Source organism: Heterocephalus glaber, unplaced genomic scaffold (assembly GCF_053883595.1).
Source record: "Heterocephalus glaber isolate CG9 unplaced genomic scaffold, H.glaber_assembly_v1.0 deba00001442, whole genome shotgun sequence".
NCBI lineage: Eukaryota > Metazoa > Chordata > Mammalia > Rodentia > Bathyergidae > Heterocephalus > Heterocephalus glaber.
The window spans coordinates 36144932-36171780 of record NW_028258296.1 but is presented as its reverse complement, the minus strand read 5'-3'; the positions used below and the strand labels follow the sequence as shown (position 1 = coordinate 36171780).

At 36.0% G+C, this 26849-nt stretch overlaps 1 protein-coding gene and 1 long non-coding RNA gene across 3 annotated transcripts in view; one reads left to right on the top strand and one right to left on the bottom strand.

Moving 5' to 3' along the window:
* Nucleotides 1-64: 64 nt before the first annotated feature.
* On the top strand, nt 65-20080 carry Extl2 (exostosin like glycosyltransferase 2). 2 transcript variants are annotated; one of them, XM_013067203.3, is made up of 5 exons: nt 65-341; nt 2902-2982; nt 14359-14786; nt 15593-15663; nt 18104-20080. In XM_013067203.3, the coding sequence occupies exons 2-5, from the start codon at nt 2978-2980 to the stop codon at nt 18590-18592; spliced, it is 993 nt and encodes a 330-aa protein (XP_012922657.1). In that variant the 5' UTR covers nt 65-341; nt 2902-2977; the 3' UTR covers nt 18593-20080. The 2 variants fall into 2 exon arrangements, with proteins under 2 accessions (XP_012922657.1, XP_087069325.1); XM_087213199.1 differs by having other exon boundaries at nt 65-399.
* The window catches only part of LOC147827692 (uncharacterized), a 51346-nt gene continuing 29996 nt past the window's right edge, over nt 5500-26849 (bottom strand). Inside the window, exons 2-3 of the long non-coding RNA XR_015452013.1 lie at nt 9274-9380; nt 5500-8752 (exon numbers count right to left, since the gene is read on the bottom strand). This is a non-coding gene — a long non-coding RNA (uncharacterized LOC147827692). The remainder of the gene's footprint in view (nt 8753-9273; nt 9381-26849) is intronic.

Genomic DNA, 26849 nt, shown 5'->3' with positions numbered 1-26849 from the left:
CACGTGAATGATTAAAAGTTACTGGGAGGAAGGACTGGCTTTATGAGCTGGGCTGGGAACTACAAAACCGAGCTTCATGGGAACGCCTGTGAGCCCAACAGGAAGTGGAGCGTTGCCGAGAGGGCGGAGTGGCCCTTCGGGGACTGTCCCCCTGCTCCAGGCGCTCACTTTGCAGGTGGCACTGTTTCCCGGATTATCAATCTGGCGGTTGAGGCGGGGTGGATGCACGCTTCTAGTTTAGAAAAAACGAAAATGAGCAAGCGAGACGTCCCTTCCGTTTTGTGCTGACCAAGCTGCAAGCAAATAAATCAGCCCGTCCCACTGCAATCTCTGCACTCGAGGTGAGGAGACCGCAGAATGCTCCAGCGTTCATTTGGTTTTTTGCCAGTGAGGATATTTGTACGTTTTACTCTCAGTCTTGGAACTTTGCATGGAGTGGTAATTTGGTGGTTTGATTTTTGAAAATATAGTAATTCTGCAACTTAAAAACTCCTCATTTTTTAACTGCTGTGTCAAAACGGCTAGAATCCGCAAATTAAGTTCTGGGAAGACTATTTTGTCTTTACCTTTTCTTAGCATTATTTCATTATTTTAATTTAAACATAGAAATACTTTCAAATGGTAGCATTTACTTTTTTGAGGAAGCTTTTGTATTTGCAGCAGACTTTGAATTTCACTCTACTGCACTGCTGGAGAAACCTTAATTGGGTTCAAACAAGGGAGATTAATAATAAATAGTTCTATTGCAGTTGGGCCTTTCTTCAAAACTGCTTTATTTCAATATGGTGTAACTGGGAGAGGGGAGAAACCTCATCAATGTCAGCTGCAATTTGAGCCTGTGTTTTTGCATTCTGCCTTTGAAAATAAATTGTCTTTTTTCTTGTACTGCCGCAAATCTGAGATTACCCAGCTGGTTTACAGAGAAACTCATGTTACCCTTTAGAGAAACTGAAGTTTAATTTCCATTATATCAGTTTGCAGAGACTCAAATTTTCCCACCCCCAAAGATACACTGTCATAAGGACCTTCTCCTTTCAAAAAGTGACAGTGCCACATTGCATCTTTCAGGCTTGAACAGCGTAATAGCCATATTCAATATTAAGGGCATTCTAGTTTGCAATATGAAGTGTAGACGGACATTGTTTAAATCAGGAAAAGCTCTGTGAATGGAAAATGTTCCTCTGTGCCCCATTTCTTTTGTTATCTTGAATGTTTGTCTCATATGAATATATTAACCTATGTGTTTTCAGGCGAAGGTTTGATTCATTCATTCAGTAATCATTTAGTATCTGCTGTGTGCTAGGCTCTGTGCTGGCACTGGGAGTACAAAACCAAATAAGTCAAAGTTCGTTCCCTGGAAGGGTTTTATGAAAAGAAGCTGATGTAAAGAGAGAGAGGTAATAACAGATTTAGGTTGTACACAAGAGATGCTCTTGGAGCAGTGAAGGGGGACATTATCTTACAATGAGTCTTCATATGCATACTGAACTGATCCTTTGCCCTTGCAATAGTTTTCGTTATGAGGAATATGGCCTGGGAAACTTAAAAATGATTCTTCGGTTCTGTTTAGGTGGTAGCATCTTGCATGTCTCTAATCAGATGCAGCATCTGCAAAGTTTCCTGTCATAATTCTTAGTTCCTTCACATGTTATAGCATTAAATAGACACGGATATATAAGATTATAAAGTAGATATAATGATGACTATTTTAAAATTATAAATGTTATTTCTATTGTGAACTTTTAAGTACTTATATCATCAGTTAATCATGATAGAGAAAATTTAAACTATAGGTTAGTTATTAAGGTAGCTGAAGTAGAGTAAGTAATCCGTTCCTTTAAGATTTACCTTTCCTGTGACTTATTGTTTAAGGTGATGGCTAACTGAACCTTTGACCTGTAACCTAACTGTAGATATTTAACCTGGAGAAAAGCAAAATAGAAATGTTTGGGTAGTTTATAATGTATGTGTTTTAGGCACCATCTGTTTGTTGCATGTCTGTGACTATAACCATTAACAGGAACTAGTTGTAAAAGAGAAATAGAAATTTTACTGACTAAGACCACCAGAAATGAGGTAATGACTAAAAGAAGATATAAAAGAAAATGTTAAAACAAAGGAAGGGGTGGACATTGATCAGACGAGTTTCTGGCGGTCCCCCTCACTAGCGATTAAAGGCTTTTTTTTTTACCCAACTTCTGTGTCTCCATACATTTCTTTCTGTGATTCCGGAGCAACCACACTAAGTTAAATATGCATATTCTGTGAGAAAAATATTAAAAAACCGGCTTCCCAGACCTGTGACTGAAGTAATGAAAGCAGAGAGATTTAAGGGGCCAAAGCTCATCTCCACTCATGGTTCCAGCTCCTCTCCAACAGCAGTCAGCAAGAATGGGAAGGATGCAATCTGTCATCCTCTGTAATCTACCGTGGCACTTATCTGCAACCCTACTTTACACCCAGTAGTTTTTCAGATGCTTCAAACTGAATGTCCTGTGACTTTTAGTGAAAAACAGATTTGTAATAGTGAATTAGAGTGCAAATACAGGTAAATCTAAAAATTGAATACAAATGCAAAATATGAATGTGTTCAGAGGTTTTACTCCACAGCATATATACTCTAGTTTCAAATGTGTAGCATTAGATAGCCGGGACGGTATCTGTTTATGTTGCTTCTTGACCTTCAAGAGAAAGACAAAAACAAAAAATGTAGCAATGTTTTTACCAACAAGGAAGTCATTTTATTCTTACTGCCTAAATGTAATTCTCAGAACACAGAATGGCAAATTCTGATTTAAGAGTAATTCAAAGCCTGTGAACAATGGCATAAAATTTATTTTTTTTAAAATTTCCTGTTGATTAACAAAATATCACAGAGAACTTTTTGATTTCCCTTCGTAGTGCCACGAGAACCTGTTCCTGTCAATCACTGAGTCCTAAGGAAAGTTTTAAATAATAATAAAATAATAATCGCATAATGAGGTAAGTAGAGAATTTTTTTGGCTTTAAGAGATGTGGAAAATACATATAAAATTTATCATCTTAACCATTTTAAATGCACAGTTCAGTAGTGACAAGCATTTTTACATTGTTGACTAATCTCCAGAACTTGTTCATCTTGTAAAACTGAAATCTCATACCTACTAAACAACCATTTATTTGCTTCTACTCTCAGCCCCTGGCAACCACAAGTCTACTTTCTGTTTCTATGAATTTTACTCTCTTTAGTGTCTCATAGAAGTGGAGTCATATATTACTTGTCCACTTTTGTAACTGAGCTTCTTTCATCTACCATAGTGTTCTCAAGGTTCATGCATATTACAGCAGGTATCAGAGTTCTCTTCCTTTTTAAAGTTGAATAATATTCCATTGTAAATATATACCACATTTTCTGAATGGATTATCCATTCATTAATGGACATTTGTATTGTTTCTGCCTTTTAGCTGTTGCAAATAATGCTGCTAAGTATATGGGTGAAATATCTATTTTAGATCTGATAAAAAGTATTTCTATAGAAATATTTTTGGCTGGGCATGGTGACACATGCCTGTAATCCCAGCACGTGGGAGGCTGAGGCAGGAGGATCTTCATGAGTTCCAGGCCAGCCTGGGCTACATAATGAGTTCAAGGCTAGCCTGAACTACATAGCAAAACCCTGTCTCAAAAAAACAAACAAACAAAAAAAAGTGTTTCTGTTCCTTAAAAATAAAAATCCTTACTTGAGCCAGGGGTTATATAGCACTGTAACACCTCTTCCAGTAGAGATACTAATCTGATTATAGAATGAAATCAATACCTATACTATTTTGTTTATATTTTTGTGTTTTGGCTTCACTCATGATAAGTATGAACTGTACTACTAAGCTATACCCCTAACTCCAATACGTATGAATTTAAAATATTCTTATAGACTAAAATAAAGCTAAAAATAGAACCCATACAAAAGACAAAGGTAATACAGAGTAACTCAAGTGTAAGTCAGGAGTTTGGTTCTGACCCACTATTCCTGTGGCTCAGGGAGTTCATTTAGTATTCAGCCTTAGCTTTCTCACCTACAAAATGGAATGGGTGTATTTTATTTTCCTTCTTTCTAAAAATTTGAAACATTACTGATTTGAGGTATATATTGTGTCATGTAAGGGAAGGAGAGCTTTTACAATTTTTGTAACTATTGCTAAGCTCAATGAGGACAGGCAGTGTGTCTGCCTGCTCATTATGCCTTACAGTGGTGGGCATGTGGTGGACACCTATAAATATTTGTTGACTGGACCACCATGGACATTTGATCTTCCTCTAAAAAAGTCACAAAGCTCACATGAATTGAAATTGCTTCTATCTTAGGTTTGTTATCTGAAATTATTTATAAATCATAATTCATATATATGATATCTATTTCTCTTAGAGAAATGGTATGGAAGGTATTGAAAACCAGTATTGGGAGAACGGGAGAAGGTGCTGTAAACATTCTAAGGATCTATTGCCTAGCAGCCCTCCCCCCATTTTCCTGTGACTAACATAGCAGTTCAATGGAAAGTTCCAGTATCTTGGAATGATAAAAATAATATATTTGTAGCTGTGCTTGGTTTCTTTTTGACCCACTTCTGGAACTAATTTTGCATTGCCCTGTATAGTGCTAAGCTAAAAATGCTTTTCCATTTCTATCTTTCTTCTTAGGATGCATTGACTCCTTGGATTCTTACAAGTCATCAAGTGTTCCTCTTAGGAATCAGGCCACTCTTACTCCTGCCTTAGTATATGTCCTTTAGATTGGTGTCTCCAAACATCACCATCATCAGTAGCTACAATTAGTTGGCAATTTCAGAAGAACAGGTGCAAGGCTAGAAAGAGCTTTCATCTCATAATTCATACTTGTGCACTTAGAAAGTAGAGAGAACCTCATTGTCTCAGTGACAAATGGCTGGATTGAAAGGGACAGGTGGTGCTTTAAAAATACATTTTACACGTAATATTTATATATTATTTCCCCATAAACCAATAAAACAAACTCCAATTAATGGATAGTAGTGTTGAGAAAGAATATGATGCTTTGTATAGGAAAACAAAGAAGAATAGTAGAAAATGCCAAGATTGATGAGCAGCTTTTGCTGTAGGTAGGGGGATGTGATCAGGAAGAGATGCAGAGACACAGATACACAGTGACTGATATCCCATTTTTAAATGCTGCCCTTGTTCCTTCTAACCTGATTTATCCATGAAAACATGTCTCACTCAACCTGACTGCTGGCAGGAGGACTTGATATGTAATGTAATCAGTAAGAAATGCTTTTCTACAGCCTGCATTGAGAAATGTCCTGGTGCAGCAGCATTTATCTATTCAAATGTGACACTAGTAAATATAGCTATTTCTCAATATGTTTTAGCAATATTGTTCAAGATCTGAAATTTCAGAAACATTGTAAAGGCAAGACTAGGCCTTCTAAGTGACAGTTTAATTATATATAAGATAACCAATTACTGTATATGCATATAACCACTTGTTCAGTGAATAGAAAGATGGATCACATTAGCCCTAACACTTCATAATTGATCCAGATTATGATGATCCATTCACATACTGTATAATTAATAGATCACAAACAATAAGATTTTAAGACAGACCCTTTAATATTGTTATAAATTTATTCTCAGTCATGCCCTTTTTTCTATATTATTAACACAAAATAATTTAAATGATTTTGATGTATTTAGAAGAATCTTGTAACAGCAGATGGGCTCTAGGAAAAAAAACAGTAAAAGAAAATCATTTAGGAAGGTGAGGATAGAGATTGGTAGAAAATGAGAAGAGCTATGTGGCATTGCTAAAATGACAGCAAAAAGAACAAATTTCCTGGACATGGATAAAATCCTTAAAACTCTTCCCAGAATACTGTGTAGCACCTAGAAAATATTTCTGAAGAAAAATGACCTTTTATGTACTATTTCTAGCATTCGGTATTTTTCAATTAAGTAAATTCTAGATTATGCTGCTTAAAATTTAATGGAAACTAGTGGGACATACCTAATACCAACACTTGGAGGCTGAGGCAGTATGGTAACCTTTAAATCTTACATGGGCAACTTAATGAGACCCTCTCTCAGAGAGTAAAAATGGATTGGCCTTGTCTCAAAATAGAAGATCAAAAAAGGGTTGGGGATGTGGCTCAGTGTGAAGGCCTTGGGTTCAACCCCCTGTACTTGGAGAAAGAAAAAAATTAATGGAAAAAGCTTACTATATTAGCAACAGGGAACTGACTTCAGTTTTTTTTTCCTGCCCATTATCCTAAAGTCTATAGCAGTGATGGTGAACCTTTTAGAGCTTTCAGTGATAACAAACAGCTAGCTGTGGCATGCATGACATATGTTTACTACCACTAGTCCATAGTTTTGTCACATTTAGGACCCAAACCAAATTTTCATTGGTCAACCAAGTATAACATTTTTGTCTTATTTAAAATTTATATGCTGTCTGCCTAATTATGTAATACAGTTTCGGATTGGTTCATTCGCCAAAGAGCTTCCATTGAAAGAGCAATGTTCAAAGATATTTCAGTGAAGAATATATTTGGAAAGATATGAAAGGCCAGAGATGTGAGGCATCTTTTACCTATCCAGTAGGTTGGCCACAGCTCTGAAAGTAGAAAAGTGACTCCTGTGATACAGGCTTGAGGTCTCATTTCAGGGCTGGCTCTTCTAGTCACTACACAGGTCTTTTATGTAAAGAAAGGATTTTTGGGTATTGTCTCATCATAATTAGGCCTTAATTTGCATTTAATTTGTGCTTTTTCTGTTAAAGTTAAGTATACACTGGAAGAAAGATAGCCTCTTTAATAAATGGTGCTAGGAAAACTGGCTATCCACATGCAGAAGATTGAATTTAGACCCATATCTTTCACCATGTACTAAGCTAAAATCAAAATAGATCAAAGAACTAAATGTCAAGACAGAAACACTTACTTAAAATAGGTAAAACTTGTTATAGGCGTTGGCAAGGACTTTATGAACATAACCCCAGTTGCACAGGAAATAGTATCAGGAATCAACAAATGGGGATCATATCAAATTAAAAAGCTTCTGCACAGCAAAAGAAGTAACCAACAGTGAAAGACATTCTATAGAAAGGGGAAAAATTTGCCAGGTGTTCCTCAGAGGACTAATAATCTAGACTGTACACAGACCTCCAAAAAATTAGACCCCCCTCCAAAAAAAATAAAAGACCCAGTCAAAACATGGGTAAGTGAAATGAATAAACACACCAGAGAAGAAGTACAAATGGCCAATAAATACATGAAGAAATGTTCAGCATTTCTGGAATTCGAGAAATACAAATTAAAACAACATTGAGATTCTGTCTTACCCCAGAAAGACAGCCATCATCAAGAAAGCAAGTAATAATAAATGCTGGAGAGACTATAGGGAAAAAGGAACCCTTCTACATTGTTGGTGGTACTGTAAACTAGTACAACTGCTGTGGAAATCAACATGGAGATTCCTTTAAAAAATAAAACTAGAGGGCTGGGAATGTACCTGCTCGGCACTGAGCACCTGCCTAGTAAGCTCGAGGACCTAGGTTCAGTTCCTGGTACCAAAAAAGACCAAATATTAAAAAACAAACTAAACCTAGAAATTCCATTTGACCCAGCTAGATGCATACCCAAAAGACATATAGTGATACATTCATACCCAGGTTTATAGCAGTACAATTCATAGTAGCTAAATTCTGAAGGCAGCTGATAAGCCCAACAACAGATGAACTGATTTTAAAAATGTGGTATTCACACAGTAGAGGACTCCTAGGCCATAAAGACAAATGAGTCATTTGTAGGGAAGTGGATTTGCCTTGAAACCATAATGTTAAATGAAGTAAATCAAGCAAGCTTAAATATTGCCTAATTTCTCTTGTATGAGAAACCCAAAATATAAATAAAGAGCAAAATATATAGGAAGTAGGGAGAGAGATCTTTTGCAAATGGGCAAGAGATCAAGAGATAAAGGAAGGTGTTAGGAAGGGGAGAGAGGGATGAAATAAGGAATTAAGATGTTTTATGTACATGTACCAACACTTTACAGGAATGTAAACATTATGTACTGCAAACATGTAGGAATAAAATGTTAAGTATGCATTGTAAAGGTTAGGGTAATTTAAATATAGATTCCTTACTCTGTTGAGCTACCAATAATCTTAAAAAATTAGCCAGACCCTGTTCTGGATTATAAAGACTGGCAGAAACTACTCTCAAGATACATGCAGACCGAAAAAGAGCTAGAAGCACAGTTGCAATACCCGGAAACAAAGTCTAGTATGGTAGCACAGTGTTCAGAGTTCATAGGAGCATGGACGATGGAGAGAGGTCCGGGAATCTTTTACACGGTGGGTGATACTTGTAAGGTTCATGAGGAATTTCAGATGGAGAGAGAATTGCTTGCAGGTAAATGCACATGCCAACACATGGAGACAGATCACCTGGCTGTGTGTAGGTACCAGCAAGGGAAAAGTCCTCTTTGAATTTGGCACTTGTGCCCCTTTGCCTTCATTTGAACATGTCATCTGCATGCAGTAAGGCTGGTGAGAAACTGCTCATCAGTTGTACAGCTGTTTCTTCCAGCTGTCATCTTGCGTGTTCATATAAGGAAAGTGCAGGTTCTGAATCGACCATTGCATTCCATCTTGGAATGATTCTATCTCTTGGTAGCTGAAGGCCCTTTTCTGAGCATCTGTATTGTACATAATCATCATTCTGGGCAAGTCCGTACCTTAGAGGATGAGACAGAGAAGAAACAATCTGCACAGTATCTGGCAAACCTCAGTGAGATGGCAGCATAGTTAACATTCTTCTACCATCTGTGGCATCAAAATGAAGATGGCTTCTCATTGTATGATGCCAAGCTGTTCATTACTTTACTACCTTATGAGCCAGATGACTCAACTACTTTTTATTCATGCAGTGTTCTGGCATATTTGTTTACAGCTTCTCTCTGGATAATTATTTCTCTTGCAGTCTGAAGAAACTGAGAAAGAATTCTTCAACAGTATAGCTTCTAGGGAACTTTGATAGGTAATATAGTAAAACACCAAATAGCAGGCATTTGAAAATTCAAATTACCTGGTCATTTAAAGACTACACAAAAGAGAATGTATAACTGTTGATTCATAGACCATGTAGTATTTATTTTCTTACTCTGTCTTATGTCCACATGTCTTAGGTACTTTTCCCATTGCTGAAACAAAATACTCAACACCCAAAGTTAAAAGAGGAAACGTTTATTTAGCTCACAGTTTGTAGAGGGTTCAGTTCATAGTTGGCTGGCTCCAAGACAGGGTGGCATGGCAGAGAAGGATCACAGAGGACAAATAGTTCTTGGCAGGCAGAAGGCAGTGAAGCTGCAAAGAAGCAACAAGCAACAAGCTGCATGCAACAAGTAACCATAGGATATGTCCTCATATCCTATCCAGGCTACCCACCCTTAGGGCAGGTAGCAGTCACATCCAGAATAGGGCAGCTATCATCCTAGCATTGCACCTTGAATCAATCCCATTATTATATCCTTGATCCCAGCAGCACATACTCTAGACCCAGCCACCTCCAAAAAGCCCCACCTATGACTGCATGAGACTTTGAGGGGATATCTAGATACAAGCCATAACACCACATTTAAGAAAATTTCTTATAATTTCAAATAATGCTCTTCCAAAAAATATTTCAGTTCTCAGGTATTTACTCCTGAATAAGGACCCAGCAATTCCACACCTAGACATTTTCACAGAGAGATAATGTATATTCACATAAACATTTGTGCATGGATCTTCATAGCAGTAGTATTCATAACAGTCAAAATGTGGAAACAACTCAAATATCCAGCAACTGATGAAAAGATAAAATGTGATAGATCCATACAATGAAATAGCAAAAAAAAGAAAGAAATGAGGTACCCATCTCTGCTATAATGTATATGAACCTTGAAAAACTTTTGCTAATGTAAAACCCAGATACAATGGCCTTATATTCTATGATTCTATTCTTAGGAAATGGGCTGAATAGGCAAAGCCATTGAGAGAAAAGTAAATTCATGACTTTCTGGGGCTAGAGTACAGGTTGGTGGTCAGGGAGAATAGAAAAGGAAGTGACTGCTAATGGATCTGAATTTCTTTTGGGGGGGTTAAAAATGTTTTAAAATTGTGATGATTTTTCCAAAACTCCTGAGTATATTAAAAACCACTAAACTGTATGAGTGAATTTTGTGATAGGCAAAATCTTAGTAAAGCTGTAAAAAAAAAATTCCAAAATACTAAGTATTAATTTTTATATTATCTTGCAGGTACCATAGTGACTGTCTTAGGTATTTATTTTTTTACATATCCTTGCAGAATTTACTGCAACATGTGGAAAGAGTCATGGACTGAGCCATCAGGACAAGAATTTTGTCCTGGCTCTGCTGCTGATTAGCCTAATGTAGCTACACGGCCATTAGGCAGTTCCTTATCCTTGGACCCGAGTTCATCTGTGAAACAAGGAAGTTGGCTTAGGAAAGCTCTGAGGTGTCTTTCAGTTCTCTGAGTTTATGTGTTTATATAGTGAGATACATAAATGTTGAGGCAGTTTTAGAGACATGGCTTTGTCCCTTACAGTTCGAATATTAACAAATGGCAGTAAGGTTTTCAGAGGCTACCTGCCTGTCAGGTTCAAGGGTGTCTTAGACAACTAAGGTGTAGAGCGGAGTTTCTCAACCTTGCCATTGCTGATGTGACAACTCTTTGCTTTGGGTAGCTGTCCCAAGCATTTAGTATGTTTAACAGCATCTCAGACATCTACCTACTAGATACCAATAGTGTTTCCCTTTGAGTTCTAGTAGTCAAAAATATCTCTGGACTTTGCTTGTTCCCTGGAGAACACAACTGTTCCTAGTTGAAATCCTTTGGTATGGAAGATACTGAAATAATATTGTGTAATTAAATAACTAAAAAGATGTACTCACTACCTTTGAAGAACTAGTAAGTTAAAATAGGTACAAAACATATATATCATTGAGAAATCTGATTTTTTAAGTACAAGGGTACCGTGGTTCATGAACACTTTTATTTGTGAACAATTCGGTTTGCAAACAGAAGCAATTGGCAAAATGTTGCTTTTGTTTGTGAATTCTGCATTGGGTGATGAACATCTTTTCCACACAAACATGAACATGGCCATCTTTTCCAGAATCATGTAACAAATTAAGTTCATGAACCAAGGTATTACAATAATAAAAAAAGAGGAAGGATTCTTATTTTGTTTTGCTGATATTTACAGTGTTTATCAAAGTTATGTTTCATTTGCTTATTTATGGGGATGAAAGATGGGCAGAAAGAGAACAGACTAAAAGCTATCAGCTCCTTTTTGGAATGAGACAGGATACATATACATAATTTTTAAAAGTTTAAAAGGGAAATTTAGGAATTGAGAGCAAGAGAACTGAGAGATGCCTAAATTTCTTCTTGGTTCTTTACAAGTAAGACATGTCATCCAGATGTGTTCCTGTGACTTCCATTGAAAGCTCAAATTTATGAATTAGATGGTAGATTCTCTAAAAAAGAAAGCTGTAAACTGTGAAATCCATACAGCTGTAGTCATTATTCTCCCAGGTTTACTAAAGATTTTTCTGATGGAACTATCATGGAGTTCTAGACCTCACTCTTTTTTTTTTTTTCCGGTACTGGGGATAGAACTCAGGTCCTTGTGCTTGTGAGGCAGGCAGCAGCTAAATCCCCAGCCCAGACCTCACTCTTTTATGTATCACTTGCAGTATGGTCTCTGATGTCCCTGCTCTCCGTGCAAGCCAAAAAGTTTGCATAATTTTATTGGACTGCCGTATTTAATAAATGCCAAATGAAATATTTAAAATATATTTCTAAAGACCTAAATTATTCATATTTCAGGAAACCTTTCTGATTGAGGTAAAGTAGGGGATTAGAAGCTATCTGAAAGAGAAAGTTTCTATAATGGGTACAGGGAATACACTACTTCAAAGCATAGATAAAATTGAAGCAGTCACTCATGAATGTCTTTGACCTATATTGACAGTAAGCTGTAGTAATTATTCTTCATTACTTTTCTAGACTAAATTGACACATAGAAGTTATTGTCCATTTTAGAGACTGGAAATACTTCCTTCCATATAAGTTTTATAATACTCTATTCCTATTTATCTGAATACAGTGATCTTACTGTAGAATATTTTAATGCAGTTGTCAAAATGCTCTTTACTCTGAGTGTTTATTACTGGCCATTTTTATGTAGAATTGAAAATATGTTATGAGATGCTTTTGATTCATTATTGAAAGGATTTTCAAGTCTTTGAGTCAAGATGATTAATTCATATGGCTTGTCTTTGGTTGACTATATTAACAGTATGTGTTGTCTTAATAAGAGGGTACATAAAATGAAAATGTTGTACTCTAAAGCCTTAAATTACTGTCCTTGAAAAATAATCATAGTAAAGCTGAGGTTACTTCAGAAATAATTTGTTTTATTCATATCTTAGACTGAAGCCATGATAGGCCAGGAAACACAAAATTGCTTTTTTTTTCATAGAACAAAGTATAGAAAAAAAAGCCCAGGAGAGAATAGCCTTGAAATTCTCCAGAAAGCTTACTGTTGAGGTAACATTGCTCTTCAAACCTGAACTGTTGAAAACTAAGAGCTGCTGGGACAATGACCATTCCATGCCATTGTGAAGCAGCTCTTCCTTTACCTGCACGTGCTTGGTATGTGTGGCTCCACATACCACTGTGATGGTTTTGTCTACTTCTAATATGCTGGGAAGCTGCAGGGGAAAACTACTAAGCTTACCCTGGTGAAATCATGGCAGTTATCATTTCGGATGGCTGCAGTCATATCAAACTCAATAGATATATTGCTAAAATGGGTAGGATAGGCAGTTGCCAAAATAAAAAGGACATGTATATAAGGGTGATGGAGATTTGTGGAGTAGTAAGTAACCTGGAGTCAGAAGCAGAAATAACAAAAGAATTAAAAACCAATAATTGAAGGATGATGGCGCTATGGTAGGAGTCAGTAAGCGTAGAAATACAGTTGTGTGGAAGCCGGTAATCAGTTCTGGGTCTCTATCAAACTAAGATTTAACCTTTTCTCACATATAAAATTGAGAAGCTTGATTAGAAAAAATATTTTGAAAAAAAAAAAAAGAAAAGAAAAAATATTTTGACCTACGAATATCTAAGCCATACTTATCAGTTATTTGTTCACTGCTGTTTTATGGCCATCTGTGGAAGATCCTCGGGTATTAGGAGGAAAGTAAATGAATAGGCGGGTGCTGTGATCTGTACTGCAAATAGGGAGCTTCAGAAGCTCAAGAGCCTGACCTCAGTTCCCACCTGGATTTGAATCCAAGTAGCACACCACAGTCCACAGTGCTGAGCAGCCTGGGCTCTGGGGACAAATTTTCCTGATATAAATTCTAGCTTCATTACTTAAATTGATTAGTCATCTTAGGAAAGTTACTTAATCTCTGTAAGCATCTAAACTATTAAATGAGAAACGTAATAAAGATTAAATTAAAATATTCTCCTAATCAAACCCTTGAATGGCTTTCCAGCTCATTTAGAATAAAATCTATATACTGGTTGAGGTTGTCAAGGCCCTTCATAAGCTAGCCCTTGCTTATCACATCATTCTAATTTATTTTCCTCATAATCATATTCTTGTCATGACCACTATCCTAAATAATCTTTTGAATTTGTTTATCTGTTTTTCCCTATCTCCTCTGATACTAGCACCAGACACTTTATCTTATTCAATGCTTTATGTATAAAACCTAGGACAGTGCCTGCCACAAGTGCTTAGTATCTGTTTAATTTTGTGAATGAGTAAATCCATAATATAATCTGTGAAACACAGTGCAAGGCCTGATGAGTCACAGATCCACCAAAATTATTTGCTGCTGCAGTTACTATTGTTAACTCCTTCATGTCTTACAGTTCTGTGTATGATTTTATGTGTGTTAAAAAGTCTGCTGCCAATACAAATTTAAAATTAATGTATAAGGGAAATATTTCATTTTAGACATAATCTCAGATCTAGATTATTAGTGATAAAATAAAGTCAAACTTTAGAATGCCTAATTCTTCTTATTTGGTGTATAAAAAATCTTTTGTCTACAACTGCACAAGCAGGGCCAAAAGGAAAGGAATATTAGGCTATTTATCTCTTAGACCAGATCACCTTTTGAAGAGTAAGGAAGAAGTAAATTTGAATCACCTAAAATAAGATTGATTTCTCTCCTTGAAAAAAACATGGTGATTAAAAATATGGTGATTGGCAAGAATGCTAATATTCTTTATTTTATACTCATTTCTGTTCCAGGTGTTGCCACATCTGCAAACTTCCTGGGAGAGTAATGGGGATTCGAGTGCTTCGTTTCTCTTTGGTGGTCATCCTCGTGTTACTACTGGTAGCTGGAGTTTTGACCAATTTACTTCCCAATATCAAAGAAGATAAAATGCTTACTTTGCGTAGGGAAATAAAATCCCAGGGAAAGTCTGCTCTGGATTCTTTTACTCTTATCATGCAGACATACAATAGAACAGATCTCTTATTGAGACTTTTAAATCATTATCAAGCAGTACCACATCTGCACAAAGTGATTGTGGTGTGGAACAATGTTGGGGAGAAGGGACCAGATGAGTTATGGAATTCTCTAGGGCCTCACCCTGTCCCTGTGATCTTCAAACAACAAATAGCAAACAGAATGAGAAATCGTTTCCAGGTCTTCCCTGAGCTGGAAACCAATGGTGAGTTAAACCTGGGTTCTGAGACTCTTAAGTGCTGTGGCTCATCGGAACTGGAATGGGTGTGTGGGTTTTCAACTTTGTACTTGTCTTCACTGTATGGAGGAAAATAAGAGAAGTAAATCATAAAAACACGCTTTGAAAAAACTTAAGGAGCAATTTCTAAGATCTCAGTGCAGTTTACTGGAGAGGAAATGGAAAATATTTTATACTAACAGACCCTGATATTGCAAAAAAGAGGAAGGAAGAAGTGCTATAATTATCATTGCATTATAGAAAATAGTAAGGTATTGTTTAGCTTAATATATTTTTTGTCACTCTTCTCATTTGTAAGTTTTTTGAGGTTGTAATTTGTTTAAAAGAACTTTGGCTTTATTTATTTGTAAGATTCATTTGTTTCTAGGATGATGGATGATAATTACATGATTATGTCCCCCTCAGGCAATTATAAGAACAATTATAATGCAAAAAGATTTTTTTCCACTAGACAAATCTTTCCTATATATATATATATATATAACTTTTTTTTTTTTTTTTTTTGAGACAAGGTCTCACTTTGTAGTTCAGGCTGGCTCTGAACTCACTATGTAACCCAGGTTGACCTCAAACTCACTGTGATTCTCCTGTCCCAGACTCCCAAGTACTGGGATTACAAGCATACACCACCACACTCAGCTTCCAGTACATTTCTTATTTACTAATTAGACCAGGAACTTTATTTGCAATCTCTATAGACACAACTGTACCTTAACTACTTTTGTTTTCCTTTCAAACTGTTCAATATAAATTTTTTTTTCATTTCCTTTCAGCGGTGTTAATGGTAGATGATGACATGCTCATTAGTGGCCAGGACCTTGAATTTGCTTTCTCAGTTTGGCAGGTAATGTTGCTCTACCCTTTATGAAACCACCTGAGTGGAGTGTTATCTAGCGCTTAACCAGGCCAACATGGTTTAACCTAGGAGTTATTCAAAACATTGTACTTAGTTATTTATCTAAAAGGTAGATGAAATTGTTGTAGACTAATCAAGATTTCCTGAGCTTAGTTAAACTAACAATAAAGTTAAAATATTTCTATCTATAATTAATATTTTAATATATTGGGAAGGAGAACTGGAATTACCTTCTAGAGAATAATGAAATAATCATCTGGTACACCAAAAACTAGAATGCAGGGTAATTTTTCACAGTCTACAGATAGGTGTCTCAGATGCAATATGTATTTCTATATTACTATTGTGTATAACTTTTGTAAAAGAAAGCATCTATTGCCTCAACAAAATGTAATCCTAGTTCTAAAACAGTGGTTTACCTGCAGTAATATTCTGCATATGCTGTTGTGGTGGGCAGGTTTCTGTTTGTTTTTTTTTCCCCCTGAATCCTAGCTTGGGTAAATAGGACTTTATTGCTCAATAGCTTTCCTATGGATATGTATTAATAATACCTGACTTTCTTTCATAAATTGGAACAAAATTACCTGAAACAAGAATGACAGACAAATACTCTGAAGCCCTGTGAAATGATTAGACACAGTGCCACTCAATAAATGATCTAATTTGCACTGTAACAACTCTCCTTCATTAACTACTTGGGATGTAACAACATTAGGTATTTATGGTAAGTGGTCAGAGCAGTTTTTCCAGCCCTGTGAATTAAAGCTTCTCGGGCAGAAGGTTCTAGTATAATATACTTCAGCTGTGAGATTTTTATGAAAGGTAAAAAAGATCAGTTTGCTCAAAAAGTAAAGATGGTGGAAGGAAGAATATGAGGACTATGACAAATTAGAATAGTCCTAGTATACCACAATTAAAGAGGTATAAATATGATACTAGGCTTTATTCATCCAATTATCAAGAACAGTTTGAATCTATTGCTCAAGATAACCTGGCTCCTCGTGATGAGTCTAAGCAATGCCCTGCATATGTAATGATTTGAGGGATACAGAGAGCAAGATTGAGTGGGTGTTCATCTGCACTTTTGCATGTGCCCATTACTGCCATTTTCCGTCCTTCCCCTTTTCCTGTGACATGTCTCATTCTCCAGAATGTGTGAATGGTACTTCCCTGACCTCTTACTTTCCTCCAGCAACACAGTTGTCACTCTGTCCTCAATGCTTCTGTCAAATTATCCAGCCACATTTACAGCTTTCTCCTGCATTGTAAGTCTTTGTTCATGTGTTTGAACCGTAGCTTCCCTGGACTGTGAGTTCTTTGAAATGAGTTTTAAGTCATCCTGATTGGCTGAATGTGTGTGTTGCTAGTTTAGAGTCTATTCAATACATGAATGAAACTTGAAGTATTTACAAGAATGAACTGAACCTTCAATCCTGTGAGATCTTGCCTCTTTCCCATGCCTCAGTATTTTCTTTTGTTTGCTGACTTTTATTTTACTCTAGTCACTCTCACCTTAATATTAAATTTTTTGCTACTATCCTTGCTTTAAAGATCTTGACACTCCTCTCATTTATGTTTAGATGCATTTGTTCTACATTTTTGAAAAAGATTGCCAATTTTTGTGTGAGAAAAATGGCCGTGGCTGTGTTTCTCACCTGATGCAGAGTTTGCAAACAAAAATAAAATTTTGCCAAATGCTTCTGCTTGTGAGCCAAATTGTTTCAGCCAATTGTATATAATTTACATTGTATGGATTTTTTTTTACCAGAATTAACTTTCGTTTTATTTATATATTTTCATTAATTTTATTGGCACATTTTAGGTATACAATATACTGACATTCATTATTGAGAATTTGTACCTACATTTTATGTATTTATATTAGCTTATATTTTAAAAAGGAAATACCCAAGCAAAAAAGAATCAAAATATAAAAGTACTTATAATGTTTAAAATCAACAGTGACTTTCAGAAACATTAAAATCAATACGGAAAAACAGTAAAATTATATATAGAGAACTATAATTTTATATATTCCTAAGAGACTAGAACAGCTTTCAAAATGATCACATTATATGTTATCTCCTATAATAAATAGCATCCATGCAATCAACTTCTCGCAGCAAACTTTGAAGGACTAGACTCTTCAGTGGCTGGGATTTGTTAAGGTCAGATGTTGTTAAAATTAGAATATGTGTGAGGTTAGAGCTTTTTTTCCTTTCAGCAATTTGGGCTGTGATAGAATTTGACCTGTAAATTTAAGTCACAGATTTACGAAGTTGTCTGGAATTAGTGGAGATTAAGATGTAGAAATGGGTAATAAGGAAAAGTTGACAAATCAGTTTCATTCTCTCTGTAATAAATGTCCTTTTTCACTGTCTGCTTAAAGAAATGCCACACTTAATTTCTCTTTTTCTCCCCTCTTCAGCAATTTCCTGATCAAATTGTAGGATTTATTCCTAGAAAACATGTCTCTACTTCATCAGGTATCTATAGTTACGGAAGTTTTGAACTGCAAACACCAGGGTTTGGAAATGGTGACCAGTACTCTATGGTGCTGACTGGAGCCTCATTCTTCAGCAGCAAATATCTGGAACTCTTTCAGAGACAAGCTTCAGCCATCCATGCTTTAATAGATGAAACCCAAAACTGTGATGACATTGCCATGAATTTTCTCATTGCCAAGCACATTGGGAAGACATCAGGGGTATTTGTAAAACCTGTCTACATGTTCAATTGGGAAAAAGAAACCAACACTGGCTATTCTGGAATGTGGCATCGAGCCGAGCACTTTCTGCAGCGGTCTTATTGTATAAATAAGCTTGTTAAAATCTATGACAGCATGCCATTAAAATACTCCAACATTATGATTTCCCAATTTGGCTTTCCATATGCCAACCACAAAAGTAAAATGTGAAAGTAAAACAAAAACCTGAAAACTTCTTGGTATTTGAATAGCACTTCCATGCTATCTATTTTTGTTTTTAACCAACATCATGAACGGTTATCTAGTCCAGAAGTCTCTACAATAGAAGAAATAAGCAGCATTTCTATGATATAAAAGTCACATTAATTTCAAGAACAAAGAATCTGGTTTTATCCATACAGGCCTTCTTGCAAAATGTTTTCATCCAAGGTTAACTCTTTGGTTAGCAATTTTATTATTTACAACCTGAGACTGTTCAACAATTTATTTGATTACTGGCATTTGCCTTAAGGACCTAGAGCAAGCTGTTTCCAAGATCAGAAACTCCAGAGAGGCATTTCTTAGCTTTTTCACTAAAAGGGATTATTTTAATTTCAAGTGCCTCTTTAACAAAAGCTTGCAGTATAGGGAAAAGCCATGTGAGGGGAGAATAGTCTCCATCCCATGTGAAAACAAGGAAAATCCATAGCTCCCAATGTTTTCCTTGTGGCCCTTCCAACCAAATTTACTGCCCAGCATGGTTTTGATGCAACTGTTGATACTTTTATTTTTGTAGATAAGTCTGTTGTGAACAGGAGGGTAAATTTTAGGATATAAAGAACATCTAGTTGTTTGCTTGAGTATTGTGAGCATTTACTGCATGGATCACCAAAAATATGCAGCCTTTGGTTTTTATGTGCAACTTACATGCAGCAAGGATTAAATGTATAACTGTATTTTGTCACCAAATCTGACCTTGAGCATGTATATTTTCATATTTTACATAAAGTATGTGTTTGAGAAACATGTATAAAATAACTTCTGAAAGAATAAGCCAGTAGGAAGTAGCAGAAGTTAAAACCCTTCACATCAAAGCGTCTATCTCCTGGATATACTAAACAGCTCTGTGTATTACACACAAATGCTTGCCTTCAGAACTTTTTTCATTTTTTTTCAAAAGGTCTAAGGCACTATGCATTGTAATGAAATTTCAGTTACATAGATACGGGAAAAAATAGCAATCATAGCAGAGGAATTCCTTAGAGGGTCCTCATCAGCTACTTGTTAAGGTTGCCCACTCTCTATTACATGAATTAGTATCTATCCCACCCAGTGTCTACATTTAGTCCTTATTCGCCACTGTGGCGAGGAGTGCCTAATTAAACCACTATCACTTTTTCTTCATCTTCCTCTTCCTTCTTCTCATTGAAGTTATTGTCCTTCTCATCTGTTTACATTATGCCTATGCAGTCTCAAGATCGCAACGCTGTGAGAGTAAGAAAATAACCGTGGTTAATGTTCTAATTATGAGGTCATTGTGTCTTCAGTATATTTTGCTTTTTTTATATTGGAGTGTGTGTTTTAGTGTAGGCATATAAAGAAAAAACTTGAAACCTCACTAAAAATAGATAATGTTAATTATCTGCTCTCTCCAACCTTGGTATTATTCCCCCCCCTTGGTATTCCATTATCTGATAAATAAAATAAACTTTAACCATCCTTGTGTTCCATATTGATTAAGCAGATCATGGTTTTTTGTGGCATATGTTTTTACAAATTTCTGTATGCTCTATAGATTGCTGAGAATCAAGTAAAAAAATTAGCAGCCTTCTCCATGAGAAAATTTCCTATTGGGAGAATATTCCCAGATTTCATTTCCCATATTGCGTTTAAACTTGCCTTCAGCATGACATAAAATCCTCTTTCCTCAAACACTTCTTATTCTTGCCACACATGATCCAAAAAAGAGATGCTGAGGCTTAAAAGTGCATATGAAAACCAATGTAGCTTAGCAGTTAAAGTGCAGACTTTGCCATTAGAATGTTTTGGACTCAAATCCTTGCTAGACACTTCATTAACCACTTAGAGCTTCAGTTTCCTCATCTACAGAATGAGAATGGTATCTACCTTGGCTTTTTTCTTTTCCCTTTAAGGAATAAAGGAGATAGCTTGTGTACTAGTTAGCTTTCCTGAAGGAAAAGTTTAATATAGCTCACAGTTTCAGGAGGCTCCATGGTTGGTAGGCTCCATGGCAGAAGAATGTGGAAGAGCAAAGTTGCTTAGTTTATGGCAGTTGGGAAGCAGAGCAGGGAAACGGTGCTAGAAAGAGGAACCATATGCAGTATCCAAGACCATGCCTGCATGGCACACCCTGATACACCCAGGAGTGTGCTTTACCAATCTGCTAGGCATTTCTTAATTTACTGAAGTTGATGTATCAGGATTAATGGTCAACAATGCTTTGAAAGCTGTTGGGGTGATCAGGTATTGATCATAAAATGTGATAATCCCAAGACTCATCACTCACACATAGAAATGCCCTGAATCCACCAGGTGAGATGTGCAGGAAAGAGTTTCTGCATAACAACGGGCAAGGAGCCCTGATGAGTTCTCATTTGCATTCTTTCCTTTAACTGTATTCTTACCATTATGGCAGTACATATTCATTCTCGAAATTTAGCATATTAAGGAAGATGTTAATAGCCCACCTCTCAATTAATTCCTGCAGACTTGTAGGCATATATTTATTTGCAGGATATTACCATGATTTATTTGGTATGTCATTGTATGAATAAGCCATGATTTATGTAATCATTACTATTTGATAACTTCCCACTATTCTAACATTTGGATAAGCATTCTTGCCTTGAATTCACATTTTTGAACATATCTATAATTATTTCTTTAAAATCAAGTCCAATAAAGTAATATTCATGTTTTTAGGGGTTTTGATACATAGATGCTTCCAGACATGTTACCATGGCAACACTATTAATATCACATCAGAGAGCACTTGCTTCCCATCAGTCTTCCTTCCATCACATATTTAAATTTTTCTTTTGTTTATTCCATATGCAAAATATTTGAATGCTGCAAGATTTGAAAGGCTTTTCATTCATGGAACTGTTGAGAAGGCTAGAAAGGCAGGCGAGCAATTGTCAAAGGAAAGATTCAACGGCAGTGTAAGCTTCTATTAAAGTGCTTTTGAAGCTTTTAAAGTGCTTCTAGAAATGCTCCCAGATATAAGTATAAGCAATAAATTGCTGACCTTTTCTTGTTCCTAGCAGTAAACCATTTGGAAGCAACCAAAAATTTTCAGATTTGTTTCCTTTGGGAAGACCTAAGGGAGGGAGGCCATGAGGGCACCGCTGTAAATGGATGAGGAATTAAAAGGGCCTGAATCTCAAAGGATGCTACAGTGACTTGAACGGTAAGATTAAGTCGCTGTCTAGCCAGGCCTGGTAGCACATGCCTGTAATCCCAGCACTTGGAAGCTGAGGCAGGATCAGCTCGACGCCAGCTTGGAATACATAGCAAGATCCTGTCTCAAACAATCACTGTCTACCCTGCGCCAGTTTTCATCATCTCAAGAGGTTCTCCCAACTTTGTTTTCTCTCCCCTCTTTCCCTCATCTATCTTTTGCCCCTTACTTCCCTTTCTGCCTTTCTCCATTTACGAAGGCCCTCTAAATATAAAAACCAAATATTTTCAAATATATACTTACTATGGATGAAAAGAAAAGAACATTTGATATACCAGAAACATGTAGAGTCCTGGCTCCACTTAATTTCCTTACATGCAGAAAGAATGAAAATACCTGCCCTAACACTTCACAGGTTCATTTTGTTTTCTATGGTAGAATGTACAGGAACCTCACTATGATATCAGGAAAATAATTTTTAAAAGCCATCAGGTAAATAAAGCAGCTTAGCCAAGAGTTAAAAACAAAAACTTGGTTGTGCAGTATGGCTATGTCAAAATTAACACAGGAGCTTGAGAAGTGAGAATAAATAGTGCAGATATTGGGGGGGGAAAGTAAGGAACTCACTGTAGCTGTAGCACAGAAAAGATAGCTAAAATGTATTTAATCTGGGGCTGAAAAAGAAAAGGAAATTCCTCATTGAAATATTCTTAAGTCATCTTAAGAAAAAAAAAATACTCTAAAGAAAGCAGCCTTACTTTATACTGGTAGTTTTTAACCTGGGTTGACCCTCATCCATACTCCAGAACATCTGGCAATGTTTGGAAGCATTTTTGTAACAACAGAGGGCATGCTGCTGGCATCTAGTGAGGAGAGCCCAGAGATGCTGCTAAACATCACACACAGGACAGACCACCAGAAAATGCCTGCAATGCCAAGGTTGAGAAAAAACATCCTTGTCATTATAGTATAAAATATTTGATTATTAATGTATCTACATGGTGTGATTTCTCACAATGCAAGTTATATTTCTAGAGTTCTACCTGTACATCAATGCCTACTGGAACAAAATTGAGAAGGAAATTGTGCTTATATAAACACGTTATAAAATATGTTTATAAAATCTGGTACATGATTCTGTGACCCCCAATTCTGGTCAAAAGTCAGAAATTTCCCCAGTTAAGGTTTATTTCTTTATTTCTGACTCTTTTTTCCTCTGACCCACATACCTCTTTCTGTTTTCACAACCGAAAAGATAAACAATGGAGCTTGATTTTCTGGAAAAATATATATATTTCTGAAGAATCTGTGTAGTATTATATAATAAACTGTATTTTACTAGCATGTCTCTAGTTAGAGAAAGTTGGGATACTTGTGCTGAAATAAGCGAAATATAAAGTCTTAAGCATACTTATGAGTGTATATTTTTAGTTTAAACAATAAACATGAGCAATATACAGCTAGTAAAGATAATTTATACAGAAAATTCTGGAATGGGAGACTCACAAAACTTTCTAGTATGAGTCGATGACAAAAGTTATTTACACCTCAAATTCCACAACTACAAAAAGAAAAGAGAAGGCAAACTAAATGATCAATAAATTTCTTTCCAATTATAGAATTCTATGACCCTAAATTAGAATGTTGAATTAGTAGGTTTTAAAATAGCCATGTTACATTTCAAGGAAACACTGCCCTTAAAGGTAGCTCTGTTAGAGCTTGCTGCCTCTGCTACAGCCTAAACTTCTTTCCTTAGAACTTTCTAAAAGTAAATTCTAACTATACATCACTACAACACGTATTGTAGTTTTTAAGGACTTGAAGATATAACGACAATGCATTGGAAGAGGTTACAATTTAAAAGATATTTTACTTAATCAAGTTTCTGTTTAAAGGATGCCACTGGCCAACAAAGAGAGTTGCCAAAGGCTAACAAACCCTAGGATCAAATTGAATCAGAAATTATTATTCATAGCCACTAATTTGGTAAACCCAGAATGGAACAACAAGTTTTAAAGACAATTATTCCATTTAAACTTACAAGACACAATTTTTATAGCATTTACTTTCTTACCAGCAGATGTCAGTGCAACCTAATTAACTAACATTTTAACAGTTTACGTGCCTGCCAGCGAACCAAGTAAAAAGTCTTAAAAAAGACAACTGAAACTGGCCTGACAGCAGGTGGAACCTCTCCACCCCAACCCCAGGAGCCTGCCACAAAGCCACATAGGCCTGGCATATCCACACACACCCTAGCCTGGCCCAGTAGCTGGCCAGGAGGTGGTGGCCCTGTGTCGCCGGTGAGCACACAGCATAGCACACCTTCACATACCTGCACCTGGCCCAGTAACCAGCGAGGTTGAAATCTTCCCCCCAGAAAAACCACGTGGCTCTAACAAACACGCGCAGCCTAGGCCACTGGCACAACTACTGAGGAGGATAACAGCCGAAGAAACTTCTAAGAGAGCAAACTACTGAGTCAACCGGATATTCTAACACCTATCCACAGCAAAATGTTTTTCCCTACAGAGAAACAAAGCAAAGCAAAACAAAATAAATCAAAAACCTCCATAATATTAGAAAAGGCAATTGTTCTACTAAATACATGGATACACAAGAAGCACAACAAAATAGGGAAACATGACACTCCCAAGAGAGCACAATAGTTCTCTAATAATAGAGCTCAAAGAAGAAATTTGCAAAAATGCCTAAAAATGAATCTAAAATAATGATCCTAAAGAAGCTCAACAAGATATCAGAGAAGACAAAAAGCAATGGTATATCTAAAGTGTACCAATAAAATTAATTAAAAATTCAATAAAATAAAAATAACATTATCTGAATAATAAATTCAACAAAGATATTATTTTTTAAAATAACAGAAATCTTGAAGAATTCAAAGAATGAAGAAATATAATTTAGATCAACAATGGCCTAAATGGACCAGAAGGAATTTTTCATTTTGAATACAGATCTTTTGTATTAAGCAAGTCAGAGTGGAGAAAAAAATGAAGAATGACTATGAATACCTTTAAGTATACAAATATTTGCATATGGGGGTTTCATAGGGAGAAGAGAACAAGAAAGCACAGAAAGCACATTTAAAAAAAATACTAGCTTAAAACTTCCCATGTCATGGGAGAGATAAGAACACCAAGATTATTAAAGCTCAAAGAACCTCAGACTCAACCTAAAGAGGCTGTCTGCAAGGCACATTATAATCAGTCAGTCAAAATTCAAGACAAAGTAGAATTTTAAAAGCACCAAAAGAGAGCCACTAAGCCACATATAAGGGAATTGCCATTGGGATAACAGCAGATTTCCACCCCAATTAGAATGACTAGTATTAAAAAGACAAAAAAAATAACAAGTGTTGGTGAGGATATGGAGGAAGCAAAGCTCTTATATACTGTTGGTGAGCATGCAAATTAATATACCCATTTTGGAAATCAGTATAGTTTTCCTCAAAAATCTAAAAATAGAACTACCATATGATATAGCTTTCTCACTACTGGGTGTACATGTAAAGGAAATGAAATCAGTAAGTTGAAGAGACATGTACATTCCCATGTCTATTGCAGTACTATTCTGCCAAAAATAGCCAAGATATGGAATCAACTTACATGTTCATCAACAGATGAATGAATAAAGAAAATGTTATACATATGAATATTATTGAGCCCTTAAAAAGAATGGAATCTTATTTTTCAGTAACATGGATAGCACTGGATGATATTATGTTCAGTAAAATATGTCAGGCACAGAAAGATAATTCTTATTTATATGTGGAAGTTAAAAGTTGATTCCATGATAAAGAGTGAAATATTGGTTACCAGAGGCTGAGAAGGGGTTGGGGGAGGGGGGGTTATGAGAGGATAATTAACTGGTACAGGGGTGCAATTGGATATAGCACAGTAAAATAACTATGGGTGACAATAATTAATTGAATATTTAAAAATAGCTGCTAGAAAGGATTTTGATGTTCCCAACAGAAAGAAATAATAAATGTCTGAGAAGAGCGCTATACCTATTATCCTGACCTGATAATTACACATTGCTTACGTGTATTGAAATGCTACACTCTACTACCTAAATATGTACAATTAATATGTGTCCATTGAAAATTATGTATGTATATGTTTATATGTATCTATATGGAGGGGGAGAGGGAGAGAGGGAGAGAAAGAGAGATTAAAACAGCTCAAGTTCCCATTAACTGGTTAAAATAAACATACTGTAGATTATCTAGACAATAGGATTCTATTAACAATAAAAGGAACAAATTACTGATACTTGCAAGAATGTGGCTGAATCTCAGAAGTGTTAAGCTAAATTAAAGAAGACAGACACAACAGGCTATATACTGTATGATTCAACACTATGGGGACAAATAGACCCACAGTTGGCTATATGACATTGTAGAAAATGCAACATTTTAGGGCCACAAATAGATCCATGGTTGCCAGGGCCTCGGTGAGAAAGGCTGGATTGAGTACAAAAGGGTGTGTGAGAACTTTGGGGGATGATAGAAATATTCTAGATCTTGACTGTGGTGGTGGTTACGGTACTATGCACAGTCATCAAAACTCATAGAATTTCACACTTACAAGTGATAAATTTCACTTAATGGAAATTTTACTTCAATAAACCAGACTTTAATATAAATGAAAGACATTTGACATATAAAATGTATGTGTGATGTCACCAGTAATAAAATTTCTGAATAGTTGAGTCAAACAATGGAAAAGAGAGGTTTCCAAACAACCGGAATCCTCACCTTTCCTGGAGCACAGAGCAGAAACTACATGGAACTGTCAGCTGGCCGACCCACCTGTGTGACTGACTTCTCTCCAAGTTTCAGTTTACCTACTGCTAAAGAAACTGTGTTAAAGACCAGGGTTACCATTGCAAAAAATCTCACATTTCTTGGTCATTAAAGGAAAACTCAGATCTCACATGCAATTCTTTTGGTAAAGAAAAAGGATTAATAATTTTAGCTATTATGCAGTTTGGCCAGTAGATGTCATGCGCTCATTTGTGAAAAAATGGACAATTGATATTAAA